Source organism: Ambystoma mexicanum, chromosome 11 (genome assembly GCF_040938575.1).
Source record: "Ambystoma mexicanum isolate Mex_15411 chromosome 11, UKY_AmexF1_1, whole genome shotgun sequence".
In the NCBI taxonomy this organism is placed as follows: Eukaryota; Metazoa; Chordata; class Amphibia; order Caudata; family Ambystomatidae; genus Ambystoma; species Ambystoma mexicanum.
In genome coordinates, this window is record NC_090934.1 from 658,186,703 (window position 1) to 658,207,121 (window position 20,419).

The 20,419-nt window shown below is 45.7% G+C and overlaps 1 protein-coding gene across 2 annotated transcripts in view; it reads right to left on the bottom strand.

Annotated features, from left to right (window-relative positions):
• The window catches only part of KIF18A (kinesin family member 18A), a 375,729-nt gene that overhangs the window by 63,592 nt on the left and 291,718 nt on the right, over positions 1–20,419 (bottom strand). Inside the window, exon 17 of one of the 2 annotated variants that reach the window (XM_069623518.1) lies at positions 9,376–9,488. In XM_069623518.1, the coding sequence (XP_069479619.1) occupies positions 9,376–9,488 (113 nt within the window). Of the gene's footprint in view, positions 1–9,345; positions 9,489–20,419 lie in introns of both variants that reach the window. The other variant, XM_069623519.1, reaches the window with a different exon arrangement.

Sequence of the window (20,419 nt, forward strand, 5' to 3'; positions counted from 1 at the left end):
TAGGATGGCTTTGTGATGGATGAACTATGTGCCAAGGGACGCCCAAAGGGTGGTTTGGTGTTGGCTCACAAAATATCTGCACAGATTTAAAAAACGGGGTGTTGGAACAATGTGCAATCTTTTCTGGACATTACTTTTAAGATCGGTGCCAACAGCAGTGGTTTCCCACTGCTTATAGTTAACGTCTACTGGACTCCGCTTGTTTACACAGACACCCAACTGGAGTCCGAGTTCACCATTTTAGGGGGAAAAATAAATCTATGGTTATTTGATAACATTGGAGGCCAAATCACAATTGCTGGGGACCTTAATCCTGACTGTTTGGTTGATAGTGTGGTGGAGGATGCTCTATATTCAAATAGGACTTCGCAAACACCTAAGGGTGGAAACCCAAAACTGAGAGGTATTCTCTGGTTACAATGGTGTGATCTATGGGGTCTAGAACTGACCCACAATGACCATTATACATGGACAGCAAGAGGTTTTTCTTCAATAATTGATTTTTATCTATCTGCCAAATTGCATTATAACACTTCTAATGTTAATGTTGAAACATTAAAAGTCAGCGATCACTGCATGCTATCTATTGAAATAGAGTGTAGGATTCAACCCCAACTAGTTTCTAGTTATTATAAAGAGGGTATTCTGGTCAATCCAACAGGGAATCAAATCAAATGGTCATTTTCTAAGGCTCAGAAATGTACCTAAACGATGATAAAGGAAGATGATGTAGCCCCACTGTGTTAAAGAATCAGGTACTCGGTAAAATATTTTGCACAATATATTGATAAAAATACTAAGGCCATGGAAAAACTGAAAGGGGTTGGGTTCAACTCAATGAAAAGCAAAAGCCACTTTAACTATTTGGAGGTTCACGAAAGAAAATCTACAATGCAGTAAGAGTTACAGCAGCTCCGTAGATTGGGTAAGAACGACATTGATCTGTTCAATAAGAAGAAAAAAAAAAAATTAAGCAGAATTATAAAACCTGGTTGATCAATCACAGAAGTATCAGAGCGCAACTAGATGGTGAATTTATGCTGAACTCTAAGAGGGAATAATTCTTCAAATTTTTGGAACCTTATTAACAACACTGAATGCTGTCAGAAAAGAACAAGTTACTCTCTTACCTGGTAACGTTCTTTCAATGGGATGGTCCGACGACGTATTCCATATCTGACATGTAATCACCACATCTGTGCTGCTTCGGAAAATCTCCGGCGTCTGCGTCCTGCATCGATGACGTCGATACGCCGCCCTCGAGGACCTCCTCCGACGGCCGATATCACTGGATGTTATAAGTAGGACGCACGACGCCCGTAGCCTCAGTTGTAGTTTTTTCCCAGAACGTGTGGCACTAGTCTTCTGCCAGTCTGACAGACAAAGCCTTGCAGAAACGTAAGCTGCAATCGCATAAGAAATTCTGTAGTGGGGAAGGCAGGGAGGAAGCGATATGGAATACGTCGTCGGACCATCCCATCGAAAGAGCGTTACCAGGTGAGAGAGTAACTTGTTCAAGGGGATTGGGTCCTCCGACGTATTCCATATCTATGACAGACTCCCAAAGCAGTACCAATGCAAGGAGGTGGGAAAAGAATTTAGGAAACAGAAATTTAGAATGCCCAATCAAATTGCGGAGTAAAGGACCGCCTTGCCAAAGGTCAGATCCTGCCCCCGGATGGAATCGAGGGAGTAGTGATGTACAAAAGTATGTACCAAAGCCGAGGTGGCTGCATTACAGATGTTACAAATAGGAACACCCCTCTGTAGGGCAGTAGAGGCAGCCATACCCCTGGCAGAATGGGCCCGTAAGCCGACCGGTGGGTCCTTACCCGCCAAGCGGCAACACTCAGACAGCCAAAATAATCCAGCGAGACAAAGTCTGTTTAGTCACAGCTTGACCCAAACGCTTTCCAGCCTAACCAATGAAGAGTTGATCGTCCACTCTGACCAGGGACATGCGTGAAATATAAAAGCTTAACGCTCTCCTAGGATCAAGCCTATGGAGCCTCTCATCTTCCTTACCAGGATGTGGAGGAGGATTAAACGCCGGAAGAACAACCTTCTGGCCTAAATGAAATTCCGACACCACCTTCGGAAGAAAGGAAGGACGAACTCTAAGGACAACCCTGTCCTTATGAAACACAATGAAGGGTGGCTTAACTGAAAGTGCCTATAACTCACTCACTCTGCGAGCGGAAGTGACCGCAACCAAAAATACAGTTTTAAGAGTTAACAGTCTCAAAGGGCATGAATGCAAAGGCTCAAACGGAGCACCCATCAGAAACTTGAGAACAAGATTCAAATCCCAGCCGGGCACCTGGAAAGCAGCACAGCTGTGGTGATTAGTGAGCCCTTTCAGAAACTGAGAAATTAAAGGAATTTTAAAATAGGAACACTCTTCAGACGAGGGCTTAAATAAGGAAAGTGCCGCCAGATAACCTTTAATGGTACCCACTTGCAAGCCCCTGTGGGCCAAAGAAAGCAAAAAAGACAGAACCATGGGAATGTCACATGCAAAAGGATCCCCATTCTTAACCCTGCACCAGTCGCAGAACTTACACCAACGGTACAGGGACTTTGTTGCTGGCCGTCTGGCCGAGAGCAACACCTCCATCACGTCTTCAGGGAGGTCCCAATCCTTATACCTCAACCTTTCAGAAACCAAGCGTGAAGGTTGAGGGATCTGACCTCTAGATGGAGAACCTGACACCCCCCCTCCCGTGAGGCAGATCGTCTTGGTAGGGAAGACGACGTGGAGGGCAGATAGACAAGTCGAGAAGGTCCGGGTACCACGTCCTGCGGGCCCACGCCGGAGCAATGAGGATCATCCGGGAACCGAACCTTCGTAACCTCTGCAGTACTTGCGGGATGACAGGGACTGGAGGAAACGCGTACAGCAGTGGGAATGACCACTCCCACTCGTGAGAGATCGCGCTCTGCCTGCTCAGAGCGTCCGCCGTCTTGTTTTCTTCTCCTGCCAGATGAACTGCTGGGATCGAAACTTCCTGCTGGATTGCCCAGAACCAGTGCTGCATCGCCTCCCTGCACAGAGGAAGTGACCCTGCCCCCCCCCTTTTTGTTGAGGTAGTGCATGGCCACCGTGTTGTCCGTCAGGATCAGGACATTCTTCTCTCGCACAGTCGGCAGAAAAGCCTTCAGGGCTAGCCTGACGGCCTTCAGCTCCAACAGATTTATATGGAGTCTGGACTCCGACGGAGACCAACGACCGCTGACTGTCAACTCGTTGGCATGAGCTCCCCATCCCGTGAGGGATGCGTCCGTCACGATCGTCACATGTGGCCAGGGTAGCCAAAATGGAGCCCCCTTCATTAGATTGTCTTCGACGGCCCACCACTGAAGGTCCTGGCCGACCGAGGACGGCACCTGAACAGGGTCTGACATCCTGCCGGAGGACTGAGACCACTGGAGCTTGAATGCCCATTGCTCATCCGCAACGTGGCCTCTGGCACCAGAAGAATGCAGGATGCCATGAGGCCAAGCAATCTCAGGAACTCTAACGCTGGGAGACTCTGGGCAAGCTGAAACTTGTGCACCATCTGCTGAATGTGAGGAGCCCTCACCTGGGGAGGAAAACGCTGCTCCAAGCACGTGTCGAGCACTGCTTCGATGTACAGGAGCCTTTGAGTTGGTGTCAAATGGGACTTAAGTTGAGGGAGAAGCCCAGCTTGTGGAGGGAGTGGCAGGTGACTGACAGATGATCCAGGACTTGCTCGGGAGAGCGTGCCCTGATCAACCAATCGTCCAGGTAGGGGTAGACGTGAATCCCCCCTTTCCTGAGGTGCGCTGCCACCACTACCATGAGCTTGGTGAAGACCCTCGGAAGGAGGTCAATCCAAACGGCAGGACCCGAAACTGACTGTACTTCTTGTGCTTTGGATGTATGGGCACATGAAAATAAGTGTCCTTGAGGTCGAGTGACACGAACCACTCCTGAAGTTGAAGGGTCTGGAGGACTTGAGAGTGTACCCATCTTGAACTTGTCCTTCCTGAGGAGGTTGTTCAAACCGCGCAAGTCCATGATGGGACTCAATTACCAGTCTTTCTTGGAAATCAAAAAATAAGGGGAAAACCATCCCTTGTTCCTCTCCGCTACAGGCACCAGTTCTATGGCGTCTTTCTCCAGCAGGGATTGAATTTCCTGCGCAAGGAGCGGATCCGGACTCTTCAAAGAGAGATTCCCTGGTGGATTGTCTTGAGGCCTCTGCCTGAAAGGAAGACAGTAGCCATGGGTTATGATCTCCAGAACCCACACATCTGAAGTAATTGCGTGCCACTCTGCAAGATGCTGCGCCAGCCTTCCCCCAACCGGCGAACCATGGGACATGGCCTCATGACTGAGCTGAAGCGGCTGCTGCGTTGCCTGAGGGCAAAGAGGCAACAGCCTGAGCTGCATTGGCATCTCGAGTACCTTGTTTACCACCTCTGGCACTCCTACGGTGGCCCCTCTGTCTGGCAGCTCCCCTCGATTTACCAAATGATGAGTAATAACGAAAGGAACCTCCCCTCCATTGCTGACCCCTAGGAAGAAAAGGCAGAGGTTGGCGAACTGCAGCGCCCAACGACTTTGCTGCAGCTTTGGAGGTCTGCCACCTCTCAAGGCTCTTGTCAGCCTTGCTGCCAAAAAGATGTTCCCCGTCAAAGTGCATGTTGAGGAGCCGGGCCTGCACATCAGGAGCAAACCCCGACTTCCGCAACCACGCAAACCTGCGTATCACGGTGCTCGCCGCCATGGACCGGCTGACGCAATCTGCCATGTCCAAACCCGACTGAACGGCCTCACACATGGCCTTGCCATCCTGAACCATGGCAAGGAAACCATCCTGCTCGTCCCCTTCGGGAATATGTTCAGCCGCTAAGGAAACACAGTTCCACAGAATGTTCGTGAAACGTGACAAGGCACATACGGAGTTGGCCGCCTGAAGCGCCATACCCCCTGAAGGAAACACTTTCTTCGCCCAGCCGTCAAAACGCTTGTCGTCCCTATCAGGAGGGATGGTAGGATACAACGCCTGCTTTGTCGGGGCCGTAGCCACCTGCACCACCAAACTCTCCGGAGTGGGGTGCTTGGTCAAGTAGCAGGGGTCGCTACTGGCTGGGCGATATTTTTGCTGCAAAGACTTGCCCACTGCCGGGAGACTCTCCGGAGCAGTCCAAGCCGCTGCCACCCTCCTCTGTAGAGCCATATGGAATGGCAGTACCAGGTCAGTTGGTGGACCTTGGTCGAGGATATCCGTAAGGTCATCCTGAAGAAAATCCCCTGGGGGAGCAGACCACCCCCAAGTACTCTGTGACCCTGGACATAAGGCGCCGGTACGAGGAGTCGGCATGAGTGCCAGGCTCAGGCCTACAAAACTCCACCTCCGGAGAGGTGTCCAGCCCACTGGCATCGTGCAAGGATTGCCGCAGGTCTTCAATTTGGCTATGGCCCGAGAAAATCTCGTCCGGTACCGTATCCGGAACCATGCCATCATCAGAGCCCTCATCCATCTCTGAAATAAACTCAAGCTGGCGGAAAGAAGGCACAGAATGATGAACAAAGCCATGCTTGGCCTTTGCCAGAGCCTTTCTAGGCGGTTCCACCGAGCCCCGGGGAACCCCTGTCGAAACAGCCTCGAAAGGCGTCGAGTGAATCAGTGTCGACGCCGAACGCGGCGCCGACAGCATCGATGGCGCCGACACAGTCCTTGAGGCCAGGGCCCCGAGCGTGTCCCTCGACAGCCGGGGCGCCGATGGCGTCGACGACTTCTTCGAAGGCGGGACCTTGAAAGAGTCCGTCGACGACCTCCGCGCCACCGGCATCGACGTCTTCCTAGAAGACACCACAGGTTCACACGATCTCGAACGTGTCGAGGACCGGGACCTGGAACGGGCAGGCCGAGAACGATTCCCCTTGTCTGAGCAGGACCTCTCCCACGAAACGTGACAACCACCCGAGCCCGAAGGCGTGCGAGAGGTGTCTCTCGACCGATCACGACCAACCCCACTCGAAGGCATGGACGGACCAGTGCCCTGCGATTCGCAAATCGCCAACATTTTCTTCCCGAAGGAAGCCCATTCCTCTGGCGTTGCATGATTGGTGGGGTAAGCGACCCGCCGACGGGCGGAGTCCTCTGAAGAGAACGGGGAAGGTGACCGATGACGGCGCTTCCGGGAGTGCCTCGAAGAGGCAGAGGAGTGGCGAGTCCGACTCCGGGACCAAGACCCACTGGACTTCCGATGACGACGCAAGCGTCACCTCTCGAATCGTCCGTAGAAAGCCCCGCAGACCTCGACTTCCGGGGCTTGGACACCTTACCTACCAATAACAACTTATTGCGCTCCCGCAAGGTTTAGACGTGAGCGACTGTTAGTCGACACAGTCATCCGTGTCATGGGCCTCCCCAAGGCACCAGAGGCAGGCATCGTGCGAGTCCGTAACCGACATCTTGAACCCACAGTCCCCGCACTTCTTAAAGTCCGGACGCGGTGTGGAAGACGAGGTAGACATCTTCATGAAGAAAGACTTCACAATACCAAACAGGTTCGAAGAACCGAGAAAGAACAAAAACTACAAAGAGTCGAGGTGCACCAAGATCTCCGAAGCAAACACGTTCACGGAAAAAACAGAACTGCGGCTACGGGCGTCGTGTGTCCTACTTATAACATCCAGTGATGTCGGCCATCGGAGGAGGTCCTTGAGGGTGGCGTATCGACGTCATCGATGCAGGACGCAGAAGATTTTCCGAAGCAGCACAGCTGTGGTGATTACATGTCAGATATGGAATACGTCGGAGGACCCATCCCCTCGAACCATGGTTACAAATCCTATATCAGTAGAGGTATGGGAAGGTCATTTTGGAGTCTATTCAAAAGGGGAGCTCAGCGGTACAACGTTACTTTAGACTCTAGAATCACATGGTCGGTTGGTAATTCCGTTTATAAAGTTTGTGGATTTATTACAAAAGCAAACAATTTGGGGGCTCCCAGTCCAAATAACCTCTCGAATAAAATCTTGAAACTTAATCCTTTATATTGGGGAAGAATTCTAACTATGTTATACAGTGATGTATTTTGTGACTAAGAGTATTCCAGCTCCTGGAGGGTCTCCATCGTATTACCAATTTTTAAGGGCTCATGTATGTGCCCTACTAGTTATAGGCCAATTGCGATTGCAGATCCAGACTCTAAATATTTGCATCAATGGTTCTTGTTGACATACAAGATTGGATTCTGAATAATCATATTCTTGATAGCAAACAAATTGGTTTTAAAAAAAACTGTGGCAGACTGTGGGGGCCTAGTACTGCTTTGCTTACAAAGTCAATCGATGAGAAAGGGAGCAAGGGCAACGTTTATAGCGTCAATGGACTGGAGTATGGCCTTTGATTTAGTTGACAGAGTTACTTTATGGAAGAGATTTAGTGCATTGGGCATGCCAAAACATCTCCTTGAAATTGTGATTAGTCTTTATACAGACACAAAACTTACAGTACGTCTAAATTCAGAGGGTTTGTTATAACCAGAGATAGCAACATACAATGGCTTACGCCAAGGTTGCATGCTAGCACCAACAACTTTTAACCTATATGTAAGTGGTGCTGAGAATGCTCTGAAAAATAAGGGTTTGGTTTCACCTAAACTGGGGAATATTCGATTATCTTGGCTTGCCTATGCAGATGATTTTTTGCTATTTGACAATACTAAGGTGGGCTTACAACGGCTTATTACCGAATTTGAAAAGCTTATTAATCAGTTACAACTTAAAATTAAGCCTATGAAAACTATTATTGTCTGCATGGGTAAACCAAGTAAGAGTGAGAATTTTTTCCTGAAACGGAAGGGTACTTTTGCAAATATCTGCACAGGGTGACCAGGAATGAATTCATGCGTTATCGATTGAATGTGATGCTGACAAATCAAATTAGGAATATAAGAATGAAAATTGGGGAAGGCTGGCAATGGTATTGATTTTGTAAAAAAAGAGGGGGTGGAGGAAACACTTCAACACTTGTTACTTATTTGTCCTGCTCTTATGGGCCAACGCATAGTGCATTTCGCTCAATTTGTGAATTCTATCTCCTGTGTTAACCAAGAATGGCTCTGGCACAGAATGAGACATGAAAATTCAGTAGCCTTAATATTACGAGTCACTGCCTTTGAGAAAAATATTTGTGATCTCTCCTAGTGTCACAGTTAGTATTGTCTGTGATGTTTTAAATACTGTATAATATGTGATAGTGGTAACATTCCTTCTTCTCTTTTAGGAATATAATTGATTGTATATTGCAACGAGTAAGTGGAAGTTTTTTTAAAACGGATTCATTATTTATGCGAGTATGTTGTGTATTTTTTATATGTCTTTTGTATCATTTTGTAAAGGTTCACTATGACATTGGTATTTTTCACCTTCTCTTTTAATGAATATAATTGATGAATGTATGTTTTATTGTGAAAGTGTACGTTTTTAGATGGATATGTTGTGTTTCTTGATATGCTTTTGCAAAATGTTTTTTGTATTATATTGTAAAGGTTTACTATAAACCAAAACAATTAAATAAAATAAAAAAATATATATATTTTTGTCTTTCTCCCTCTAATTTCTCTCCCCCTGTCTGCACTTTCTTTTCTCCGCCTTTTCTTTGAATCTACCTTTTCCCTCTCTGCCTTTGATGCTTTTTGTAAAAACTGTATAAATATACAGTTATTTTGTTTAAATGATGTTCTTCGGTTAAAATATGATGCTGTTTTTTCCACCGCATATTATAACATTTTCAATAAAGACATTTTTAAAGAAAGCTATATAGTTTTTAGATCTAGAGGTTACAGATGACTAGCATAAATCCGTGGTTTGGGTAGGGGGTCGCCATCCCTAGGATGGAGAGAGAGAGGACCAGCCATTAGGCCTGTGGAAAATCAGATTGAAAAACCTTGAACCTCATCTGGGAGTTGGTTTGTTCTTGTGGTTATCCGTGGCACTGGCCAGTCCAGTGGGTGAATCTCTGAAATCATGACTTCACTGTGAACCACTGCAAGCCAGGCCCAAACCAGATATTGTACACTGAAAACAACCTTTGCATTTGCGACCCATGGAACACCTGCACACAGACCAAAAGGCGTGAATAGCTGATCCCAGAGATTCCCAATTATGGAGGTATTTTCAGGGAATCCAACGCTGATTCGTAAAATCCCTCCCAAAATTTGGCAAACGCATTGCCCATGTGTACAATTACTATTGGAAAGGGTCAGGACATACCAGTAATAAAAAGACTCCTTATTCAAACAAAAACGGATTTACTAACTCAGCCAATCATGTGCGATCTTTTATGAATGCCGGCTTCTTACCTTGGAATGCAACAACAGAGTCACACTAACCTTGCGTTCTGCGTACTCGCATGACTTTATTAGTTGGGAAGTTGTCCTGTCGAACACGTTTTGCAGAAACAAGACCAAGATGGTCCTCCTTTGACAAAGGTTCTGATATTGAACTAGAGGGAATGAAAAGTAAGAAATACGTGATTTAAAATAACTAATACTAAAGAAATACTCAAGAGTTATCACTACGCAAATAGCAATCCCTGAAGCAATTAATTTCCAAATGTTTAGGCATACATTGACTAATCAACAGGCACAGAAATTAATTTTAGGAGTACATAACATTAACACAAAGACATAAAGCACAGAACTGAGAAAACATCAGGAACTAGGAAAAAGGTTAGTCACAAGAGCAACACTGATCAACCAGTAACTCACTACTCTCCCCCACCACTACATTTGAGTATTGTTTGCATTCACAAAATACAGCATTTCACTTTGTGCAACTTGTCCGAAACGTGAACACTTTAAGCAAGTCACTAACGTTTCTAAGACCTTTTGTACAGGAAGTTTCTTCAGCATCTACCTAGGAAAGTGAAGTAGCAAGTTTTTCTATGAAACATTCCAGCAATCAGAAGAATATTTTTAAACTGCATGTCAAAGCATTCTTCACCAATCCCTTGTACAGACCTTAGCCTGAACACTGATTTTGTGACAATGCAAACCTTAAGAGCGAAATGTATGCATTGGTAGGTGTGCTAAGCAAAGCTAACTCTTAAATTAGTGACAGATCCAGGACATCATCACAATGCAGATTAAGAAGTAGCAAGTGAGCAATACGAGCAAGGAAATAAAGCAGTTACACAAAGTCCCTATGAGAGACAATATAAGTAAATCTGGCAGCACCTAGGGTCTAGATTCTAGGCTATTTGGCATGCTCAGAATGGGGGCACTATGAAGAAAGCAGGAGCTGCGTCAAACTCTACCTCTCCAATCTCAATGCCAGGTGAATGGAGCCAAGGGGGAGTGTCTCTTACCAGAATCCTTTTTCAAGATTCACTAAAGGACATAAAATACCACTGCGGTCTGATATGGAACAGCTAAAAGAGAATCCCAATACTTCCATCAACAAGAATAAGAAAGAGATTGAACATTTAGGGGACAGATTAAACGCATTGGCCAATGAATTTGACAGAGGGCAGATGAGGCTGGAGTCAGCAACAAAGACAATATCAGATTTAGAAGAGACAGTGAGAGACCTCTGCAATAAGGGTGAAGATAGGGCGAACTTATCCAGGCGTGTTAACACAAGGATTAAGAAGGTTTTGAGCTGCATGATCTGATGATAGGTTATTTATAATGCACACATTTTTGTAGAGCTAATAAGTCTTCTAACCCTCAGTATATCATGTTCTTTTTGGTAGACTTGAACAGGGACCACTTTCTTATACATGTCTCGTTTAATGGGGCCACTATTTTCGCTGAAACACACAACCGATTTCCATTTATCGTAAAGTGTGTTGTCTGTTTTCTCTCCCAGTGGGATTCCTTATTCTTGTTTTGCAATGTAAATCTTGTTGTCCCCCGAGCTGTTTATCGAGCGTGTAAACTGGGGACCGAATAGGACGCTGAGCAGCTTGAAACTCTTTTCTAGTTCATATACAAAACATCACAGTACAAAACAAACATTTTTTTCCAAGGATTACACAGACTGGTTTTCTTGATATACCGTCCAGTTATCAACTTTACATTCGTTTCGAGAACATTTTTCTTTCCCAAATTTTCTAAATACAAAAGTTGTTTCTCAAGCTAATATGTCTTTAGGATCATACGTTAATGCATTTCGGCCTCTTTTCATGAAATAAACCCATGTTCTTTTTGGTAGACTTGAACAGGGACCACTTTCTTGTACAGGTCTCGTTTAATGTGGCCACTATTTTAGCTGAAACACACAACGGATTTCCATTTATCGTAAAGTGTGTCGTCTGTTTTCTCTCCCAGTAGGATTCCTTATTCTTGCTGTGAAATATAAATCTTGTTGTCCCCTGAGCCGTTTACCAAGCATGTAAACTGGGAACCGAACAAGACGCCGAGTAGTTTGAAACTAAGTTTGCTCTGTATTACTAAACTTGAAACGAGGTTTCAAGCTACTAAGCGTCTCGTTTGTTTCCCAAAGAAAAAGGTGGTCTCACCCCTTGAGCAACTCTAAAACCGAAGGTGGCAGAAGGCCTCAAGGTAAGCTTAGTCCAGCCCTGATGCAGCCCACCACAATGTGAACATTACCCAATTACAGAACAGCCCAGCCCACACTACACTGTTCCCTGTAAACCACACACCTTTGACTCCAAAGCCATGCATATTGTTTTCTTTACCGCTTTCCTTAATTTTCCTGCCCTGCCCTCTTCATCATTACTGAATTACAATGTGTATACTTCATGTGTATACTTCATCCAATCAGGGACCTCATGGACCTCTGCACAGTCACTCTCACACACCATGCTTCATCCTTGTGATATGATTGGCATTTTGCGGTAGCAGCGCTTGCCTGCACGTGTGGCACTGCTACATCCAATCAAACATTGTTGCTCCACGGTTGCTCCCTCCCACTCCAGTCCAACCTCGTGCCTAAGGCGTGACACCTTGGTTGGAGCTCTCCAGTGTGGTGGCTGTGATCTCTGGTGCTCCAGCCATTTATCAGCCCAATACATACGCTAGTGAGCACTGCAATGGCACGGGCAGGCCTTACGAGGTTGCCTGGTAACTGGGAAAAGGTATAAGGCAGTGCACCAAATACACATGCAGGCTCGTATATATTCAGGAAACGGTAAAATGAACTGTACGCCGTTGATTGGGTATTTACTTTCATGAAGTAATGCTCCAGTCATTAGGAGGGAGTGCTACTTACCTACCATTATCTGAGGCACCAACCGCACCACCTGTGTTATGTGGAAACCATTTGGGACTCCGAGTCGGACAATGGTCTAGCCAGTCCAGAGACCCCCCACACGGCTCCAACCCTCCCACCCCCTTTGTGCTTTTGGAAAAACTGTGTGCTATGGAAGCTTGGTCATCCAGCAGGTCCTTAGGCTCCCTGTTAAACTGCTGTTCCGGATCTTGGTGTAGGTAGGCTACACTCTATATCCCTATGCTTGGTAATTTAGCAAACTTGTGGTGGGCAAGAGTGCTGCTGTTGATATTGGAGAACTGGTGGATTCGAACACTGATACCATAGGCTGACGAAGACTGATTTATTTCGAAGGTTTCAACCACGTATCTGTTTTAAGAAGAGAATAGGAACTTATTAGCGATTAGGTAGGTTTGCATATCCCAAAAAAGATCAGCTTCAGTAGATTGGCGTGAACCTACGTCTCTCCAGTTCAGCCACCATCAGGGGGTGGGCAAGTGGGCATTGCACGTCATCTTCCCAGATCTTGCACCTAGTTCTGCAAAAGAAAGAACAAAGTGCGAGAGCCCCGCCTACATTTCAGTGCACGTTGACCACTTTGAAATAAAAGACGGGCAGTGCATTGCATGCATTGGCCTGCTGTTATCGTCTGCATGGGCCCATCTGTGTGGTGTTCCACTTCCAGGCATTGCTGAATTGTTGCTTGACCGACATCACATCACCTAAAGAAGAGAAAATCCAATGAGGCCTAAGAGAACGCACTCATGCTTTTGCACGTATGAGCCACAGCCCTGAGGAGCATTGACTCAGTCGCTCTGGCAGCCTTCCAAATGTTCCGCTTGTGCGTCACACTTCCCCATAACCAGTATCCTTGCATGTGCCACATATACAGATCTCTGCCATTGCCATGCTGATGTCAATTTCTAGCATAGATAGAACCTCTGTTCCTCTTTAACATCCAGCCACAACAAGTACAGATCGTACAGTCCAGCCCACATCAAATAAGTGTTTTTTTACTTACATTTTTGTTGCAATAATCTGTAGCCAGTGTGATTTTATATTATACTTGGGTGATACACCATTTCACTTGCTATTGGCTAATTATGTTATTGGTGTGTTTTCTGAGGCACTAATGGGCTCTCTAATTTGCTAATGTACTATAAACGCCCTCCTTCCATCATGAGCTATGTCATCATTGTGCCCTGCTCTTGTAATTGTAATTGGTCATTTATAATGCGCTTAATAGGGGTCTCTAAGCGCGGACCCGGGGATCGAACCAGTGTTGCTCTGCGTCATCTTGCTTCCAAGGCGAGCATGTCACCCTGAGCTATCCTCCCTTGCCTCTTGTGCGCCACCAAGTTCTTAGTGAGCTATTTCTTTGGATCATACACGCAATTTGATACACTTGATGACCGGGTCCGTCCTCACTCCTCAGTGTGTGTCCATTAACTTCTCCTTCTGGCTGGTTAGGAAGAGACGTCTTCAGTTGGTTATGCCAGCAATCTCTTAATCTCTTAAACACCATGTGGTTGTTCATACATGTCTTATTAATCACTTATTTTTGCTGTGTTCCGTATGTGCGCTCTTCCATCTTTTCCCTGTGCTCTTCAAGTTGGAGGATGTGTTATATCTGTCTGTCTTGCTGCATGCTTCAGATGGATGAATAATTCACAATCCTGAGTAAGTGATGCACGTGTGAACGTAATAGAGTTTTGTGCTAGTTCTGTGGCTGCATTCTATCCATTTCACTTATGTCTGTTACAACTTGTGCAACTAGGGTTGTTGAACACTGCTGGTCTGGAGGACTGCAGTCATCATGGTTGTCCCATCAGGATTGCAGGGAGCTGGGCCTGCAGTATTGAGTGAGTGACTGTCAATCTACTACCTACTCCCTCTGCTTGTGCCCACACATTGTCAGGAACCAGGTGGTTATGTAACCAACAGCATTAGAAATGAAACACAGCAAACCTTTCAAGTTGCAACAGCCAGTTATAAAAGGCATCTGCCTTTATCCTGAAAGCCAGTTCTACATTTGCACATAGTCAGCCCAGCTGTTTGTTGCTGCTAAAAGGAACTTGTGGAAACGCTTCCTTTTGATTTCCTTATCATCGGCACTGCGAGTCATCCTGGACTCTTGCCGGCTCTCTTGTACTTCCTGGAGGAGGAGGGGCTTTGCGGTGGTCACGTGATCTATCACATGACTATCAGGCTTGAAAAACCCGCCCCCTGCGGCGTTAAGCCCGACTGCGGAGTAAAGGGCACTGCATTTTACATGTGAAGAGCTGTTTTGCTGCTGTTTGGCTCTGGGTGGCACTGGCGTCCGGAGGTAAACAGGCCAAAATCTGGTTCAGTATTAGTAGAAACACATGCTCAGTTCATTGTTGTACTAAACTGTTATTGGGAAGGAAAGACAGTTTAAGCCAAACTCTCAAGCCAGCAGGCGAATTGAAGCAATGATTATTTATTATAGATGCGTTTTTATGAACTTATGAATCCCATCAATCAGTAACCTTTATATGAATTTTAAGCATATTGTTTGTCTATTCACTTATTTTATATGGACTAAATTTCCCTTTGTTGTGCATAGGGAAACATACCTCAATTGATTTTTTTCTCAGATTTGTAAATTCTTAAATTAATTATCAATCATATTTTCTAGTAAGTTAAACCATGCCATTTACATTGAAGACAGGAATGCCAGCATTAAATTTAACATTAGTTAAATATGGATTAAGAGTAATTCACACTCCTGTGGTTGGTGCCACGGTTACTCCATCAAGACAGCAGAAGAAACAATTTGAAACCCATACAGTTAACAAGAAAATGGCAAACAAAGTTAAAAGTCCTCTAATTAACGGAAGAGGTGACATTCGTAAATATTGCAATTTGGGGGCCCCCACTGATACCAGCAGAAGTGAAATGCTCCCAAACAAAGTGATGCCTAACAAACTTGTTAACCTTTTTAATCTAAATACTCGTTTGGATTTTGAAGTCTATGCTATTAAAAATAATGCCCCAACTATTGAGTGCACAAAAGGTGCAGGTATAATTTCAGATATCACCATGGAAAATGAAAGTAGACGCTGTGAGAATCACATTCAAAACCTAGGCAATAGACTTAGTACTATTGTTGAAAGGTCCGCTGAAGTCTGTACCATAGAGGCTCAACACAGACTAAGGGAGGCCTTTTACAACACACACATAACTGGTCAAGTAGATGAGGATGCTCTCAACTTTATGAACCAATCCGGGATGTCCTCTAATGAAGAAATGGTTTTGTGCACTCTAACACAGGTGATCTCATGCAGGTTGATGACTTATCACCAAATAGGATGCAAAATGTAAGTAATCAGGTATCAATGGAGGAGTCTGATGGAGCATATGATTCTAAGATTTTGGCAAACAAGAGTTCTCGGATTGCTCATGATTCCTCACTAGGTTCTGAAAAAGACCTCCCTATAAGCCCTTCATCCTTTGTATTACCCACTCCAAGACAGGTAAAGAAATCATGGGAAGGACACACTGCTACGAGATGTAACAACACTCACTTGGAGGAAAGTACTGCACAGGGTGAAATGAGTTTAACCCTTTTGGCAATGAACTCGGCTATACTATCCTTGGCGAAACTATACGAAGCTATGGATGCAAAAATTCATCATCAAACAATACTGTTAACTAAACTAACAGATACAATTACGGGAAGAGAGGTTGTGACCAATCCCAGAATCTGTGAACCACAATTTGAGATATTTAGGCACTGTAGCATAAAAGATTCAGAGTCGCAAACCGATTACCTGACCACTACTGGCATCCAAAGTCAAGTGCAGTCCAATCACTTTGTTTTTGGCAAATGCAATCCTGCAATAAATCGGAATCTAGAGTTGGAGTCGGAACTACAAATCGACTCTAATAACGAGGGTTTGAAGAACACAGTGTCCGGCCCAACTGTTGTGATATCTGAAGATGACCTCAATAGTGAAGGAAGCCTACCAGAGCTAACCAACATCTTAATAAGAAAACTGCCAGATGCTTCTCTTAATAATAAACAACACAATCTCACCACAAAGAAGAAAGTTAACAAATCATGAGCAAAGCCAAGACGATTTTTAAAAATAACTAATCACAAACATGATGAGGCCTTGGAAATAGTGAATCATGATGGCTGCATAGATCGACCAAAACAGCCCATAGTGGTAAACAAGGGAAAACCCTCATCCCAGTTATATTACAAACCTTTAGATGATTTAGTGCCTGCAAGTGAGCAGGCTAAAGTGGTGAATAAGGGAATATTTTCATTTGGAGCAGGTCATAACTCTGTGACCATAAGTGAGGAGCCTAAAGCCAAGGAAACCACCCAACCCAAACCATCTTGTGCAATCTCGTCCTCGGTCGTACAACCAGAGGGAAACGGCCATGGGCGGATTGATACACAGATGCGTGAACAAATAAACAAGACCATTGAACAGTACATTACAGAAAGACAACTGGAACTTTGTAAACAGGCTACCGAGCAGACAAATTCAATGCCATGGAAATCCAAGCCTGCCTCTATATCCATCCCTCATAATAATGAAAGAGATTTGGCAAAGGTAGAGAGAACATCTCAAGGAGGACGGTGGCAAGAAAGTTTAAATCCTGCCCGTTTACCATCCTCTAAACCAAGAGTAATTGGTCAGAATAGGCATCTTGGTTTGGTCTTAGAATGTAGAGAGCATCCCTACGACCAATATGACCTTAACCGTTATTGTATTCTCAACATTTGTAAAGATCCAGTCTCGACATTACAATGGACATAACAGCGGCAAGTTTGTTTGGGAAGGAGAGGTAGGGAAAGATGTGTCTGAGAATTTTGAAATGGTAGTGACAACATTTAGACACCTTGTTGATCTGTCGGGAGAGGGTTAGTCCAGAGTCCACAGTGCAGTTTAGATGTTTTACTGTGTCAGAGGGGGGTGAGGGAAGGGGGGTCGGGGGAGGTTGCACGAAGGAAGGGGGCCAAGGAAGAGGATGAGGTAGGAGCGCAGTGTTGCTGCACACCACGATTTCGGTTTTATTGGGGTTCAAGAGGAAGTGGTTTATTGTCATCCATCGGTAAAAATATCTAGGAGACAGGCTTCGAGATCGGGCTGGCGGTTGGTGTCTGAATTGTGGAATTCAGGGATGATTTTTGTATCATCAGCGTAGTTGTAGCACAAGATGTTGTGCGGGCGGATGATTCCAGGGTGGGTCGACATATAGAGGTTGAATAGGAGAACAGATACATGCGCCTTGCGGTACTCCAGTATTAACTGAGCGAGCAGCTGAGACAAATGGGGAGAGGAGGGTTATTGGTTTCCTGTTGCTGAGGAAGGAGGCAATCCACTTGAGAGCGGTGACACAGATTGTAAGGGAGTGCAGACGGTCAAGGAGGATTGAGTGGTTAATCGTGTCAAAGGCTGCAGAGAGGTCGAGGAGAATTAGTGCAGCGCATCCTTCAGAGTGCGCAGTGACCTTAAAATCATCCCAGATCTAGGGCAGAGTGGTTTCGGTACCATGTCGAGGTCTGAAGCCTGATTGTGCGGGGTCGAGGAGTTTGTTGGATTCAACAAAGGAGTTTAGCTGGGAGTATGCCGTCCGGTCGATGGCTTTTACGAGGAATCTGGTGTTCAAGATGGGACTGTAGTTTTTGGGGTCGAGAGGGTCAAGGAATGGCTTTTTAAAAAGAGGCTTGACATGTACGATTTTGAAGGCATCAGGAAAGGTGCCAGAGTTGAGAGTCATTTAGTGTGGTTCTTGCGTGTTCTCCTGCGCAGGTGGATGAGAATATTTCTTATAGGACAGAGACGGGACAGGGGTCAATGGGGGAACCAGATAGTTTGCTAGCAGATAGTGGGTTAAGAAACTCATCGCTGGAGATGTGTTTGAAGGAAACGAAAATGGGTAAATCAGGGAATGAGGGGTGGATGATGGTTGCTCGGTCGTTAGGTGGGGGAGAGGAGGGACAGTTTGCTGTTAAGGACGGTCGTCCGGTCAAATGCAGTGGTGTAAAGTGTAGGGAGAGTGAGTCACAGAGCGATTGCGAGGGGCAGATTGGGTAGAGGTGCATGTGGGTTTGACAAATCCAGAAATTATTTTATGGAGTTCTTTGCTGCGGTTTCCACAGTTGTGAATTTGTTTGTTGTAATAGGCTTTTTTGGCTTTCCGAATTTCAGATTTGTAGTTACGATGGAGCAAGGTGAAGGCGGATCTGCTGAGATCGTTTGATGCTCGCCATTTGCGTTCTAGAGATTTATTTTGTTTTTTGGTGTTCCTTAGTTTGGGCGTGAACTATTTGGGAAATGGTCCATTGCGTGAGGAAGGTGGGCGTGAGAGGGTGAGGGGGTGAGAGGGATTAGATATTCATTGAGCCAAGAGTCGAAGGAGTTGATGGTTAAGGATCTGTCTGGCGTTGGGGGGCATTGTAGGGGATCTAAGAAGTAAGGCTTCAGCAAGGTCAGGAAGGATCTTTATTTTATTCCAGCATTTCAGGTCATGGGGGTAGGGGAAGGGGCAAGGATGGAGAAAGGGGTGACAAAGTGGTCGGACCAGATTTGGGGTGTAGGGGTCTAGATGAATCAGGTCATGGGAGCTGAAGATTGCATCAAGGGTGAGCCCCCTAGAGTGGGTTGAATCATTAATTTGAAGGAAGAGATTGAGTGCATCAAGACTGTTGACTAGAGGATGGGTCATGGGGTTGGTGGGAATGTCCAACCAGATATTGAAGTCTCTTTTGATCTTTGTGATTTACTTGTATGGTGGCTACAGAATCACAGAGGTCGTTTGAGAAATGTCTGTCGTAACCAGGTCTGTAGGTGAGTACGAAGCTGGTTCAGGACCGCAAAGAGATTGTGAAGAACTGTGGCCCAACATGAATGTTGAGTCGTCAGCCTCTCTGTGTTCTTAAGGTGGCGGGAAACCCACCGGCGGATGCTCCTCGGCGCATCGGCGGGCTCGACTTTCTCCGGCAGGACAAAGTGGTCGACGGTGCAGGCGAGAGCGTCCTTGGATCAAATGTTACTTAGGCAAAGGAGCACAGCGGCTCTGGTCGGCGACGGCGGTGGTCGACGGTGATAAACAGTGTCCGAGCGCCTCTCCTTGTGATTCTGCTGCGATCCCGGTCTCCGATCGGCAGCCTTTCGTAGTTCTGTCTACCAGGGAGCGCTGGCAAAGATTAGCAGTGCACGATGGTCCCTCATAGCTCAGGAAGAGGGCACCTAACCAGGTCCTCTTTGGGTCAGTCCTTGGAGACACAGCAGCTTTCAGATCGACGAAGCCAGTCCTTGTTTAATTGGATCTATCCGCAGCATTCGACTTGGTCGATCATTCCATTATGGTTTCCAGAAGGGTAGAGGTCCCCAATTTTTCCTCCTCTGCAGCATTGTGGATTAAGTCCTTCCTGGCGAATAGACAGTCGAGTTTGCCTCGGGGACTCTGAAGCGGCCCCAATTCCGGTGTCTTCAGGGTTCCCCAGGGTGCTAGTACCTCCCCCTTTCTTTATAACATCTACACAGCTCCCTTCTTTAAGATGCTCGAGGAGGAAAGTATGTCCGTCTCGAATTACGCCGATTATACACAGGATCTAGTCCAACTCTCTGGAGTGCATTCCCAGGACGAACAAGAGTTAAATAGAATCTTTTCACTAATTGAAAATTGGATGATGGCCAACAACCTTGCTCTGAACAAAAGAAAAACAGAGTTGATGATTGTGGGTAATTCTATCTCTCCAAACTGGACCCCATCTATAAATCATTTAGGCTAGGCTTAGTGGAAATTTTCCCTCAACCACAACTAAAAATATTAGGTGTGGTATTGGATCAATCCCTTAATATGAGAGCTCTCGCTGCATCCTCTTACTATGTGAAACTATTGACTCATTTGAGACCTTTTTTCTCGTACGCAAACGCAGAGACCATCACTAGAGCCATAGTTGGTGCAAAGATTGACTACTGCAGTAGCCTCCTTCTCAGTCTGGTAAAAACTGATTCCAATAGACTTCAAGTAGTCCAGAACGGTGCAGTCCATGTAGATATGGGTCTAGCCCAGCATGATCATGTTTCAGCTGCCCGTCGCACCTTACATAGGTTGCCTATCGAGGTACGCTTTAAATTTAGACTATTAACTATAGTCTTTAAATGTAGACTTGGCATAATGCCCAAATACCTGCAAGATCACATCCATGAT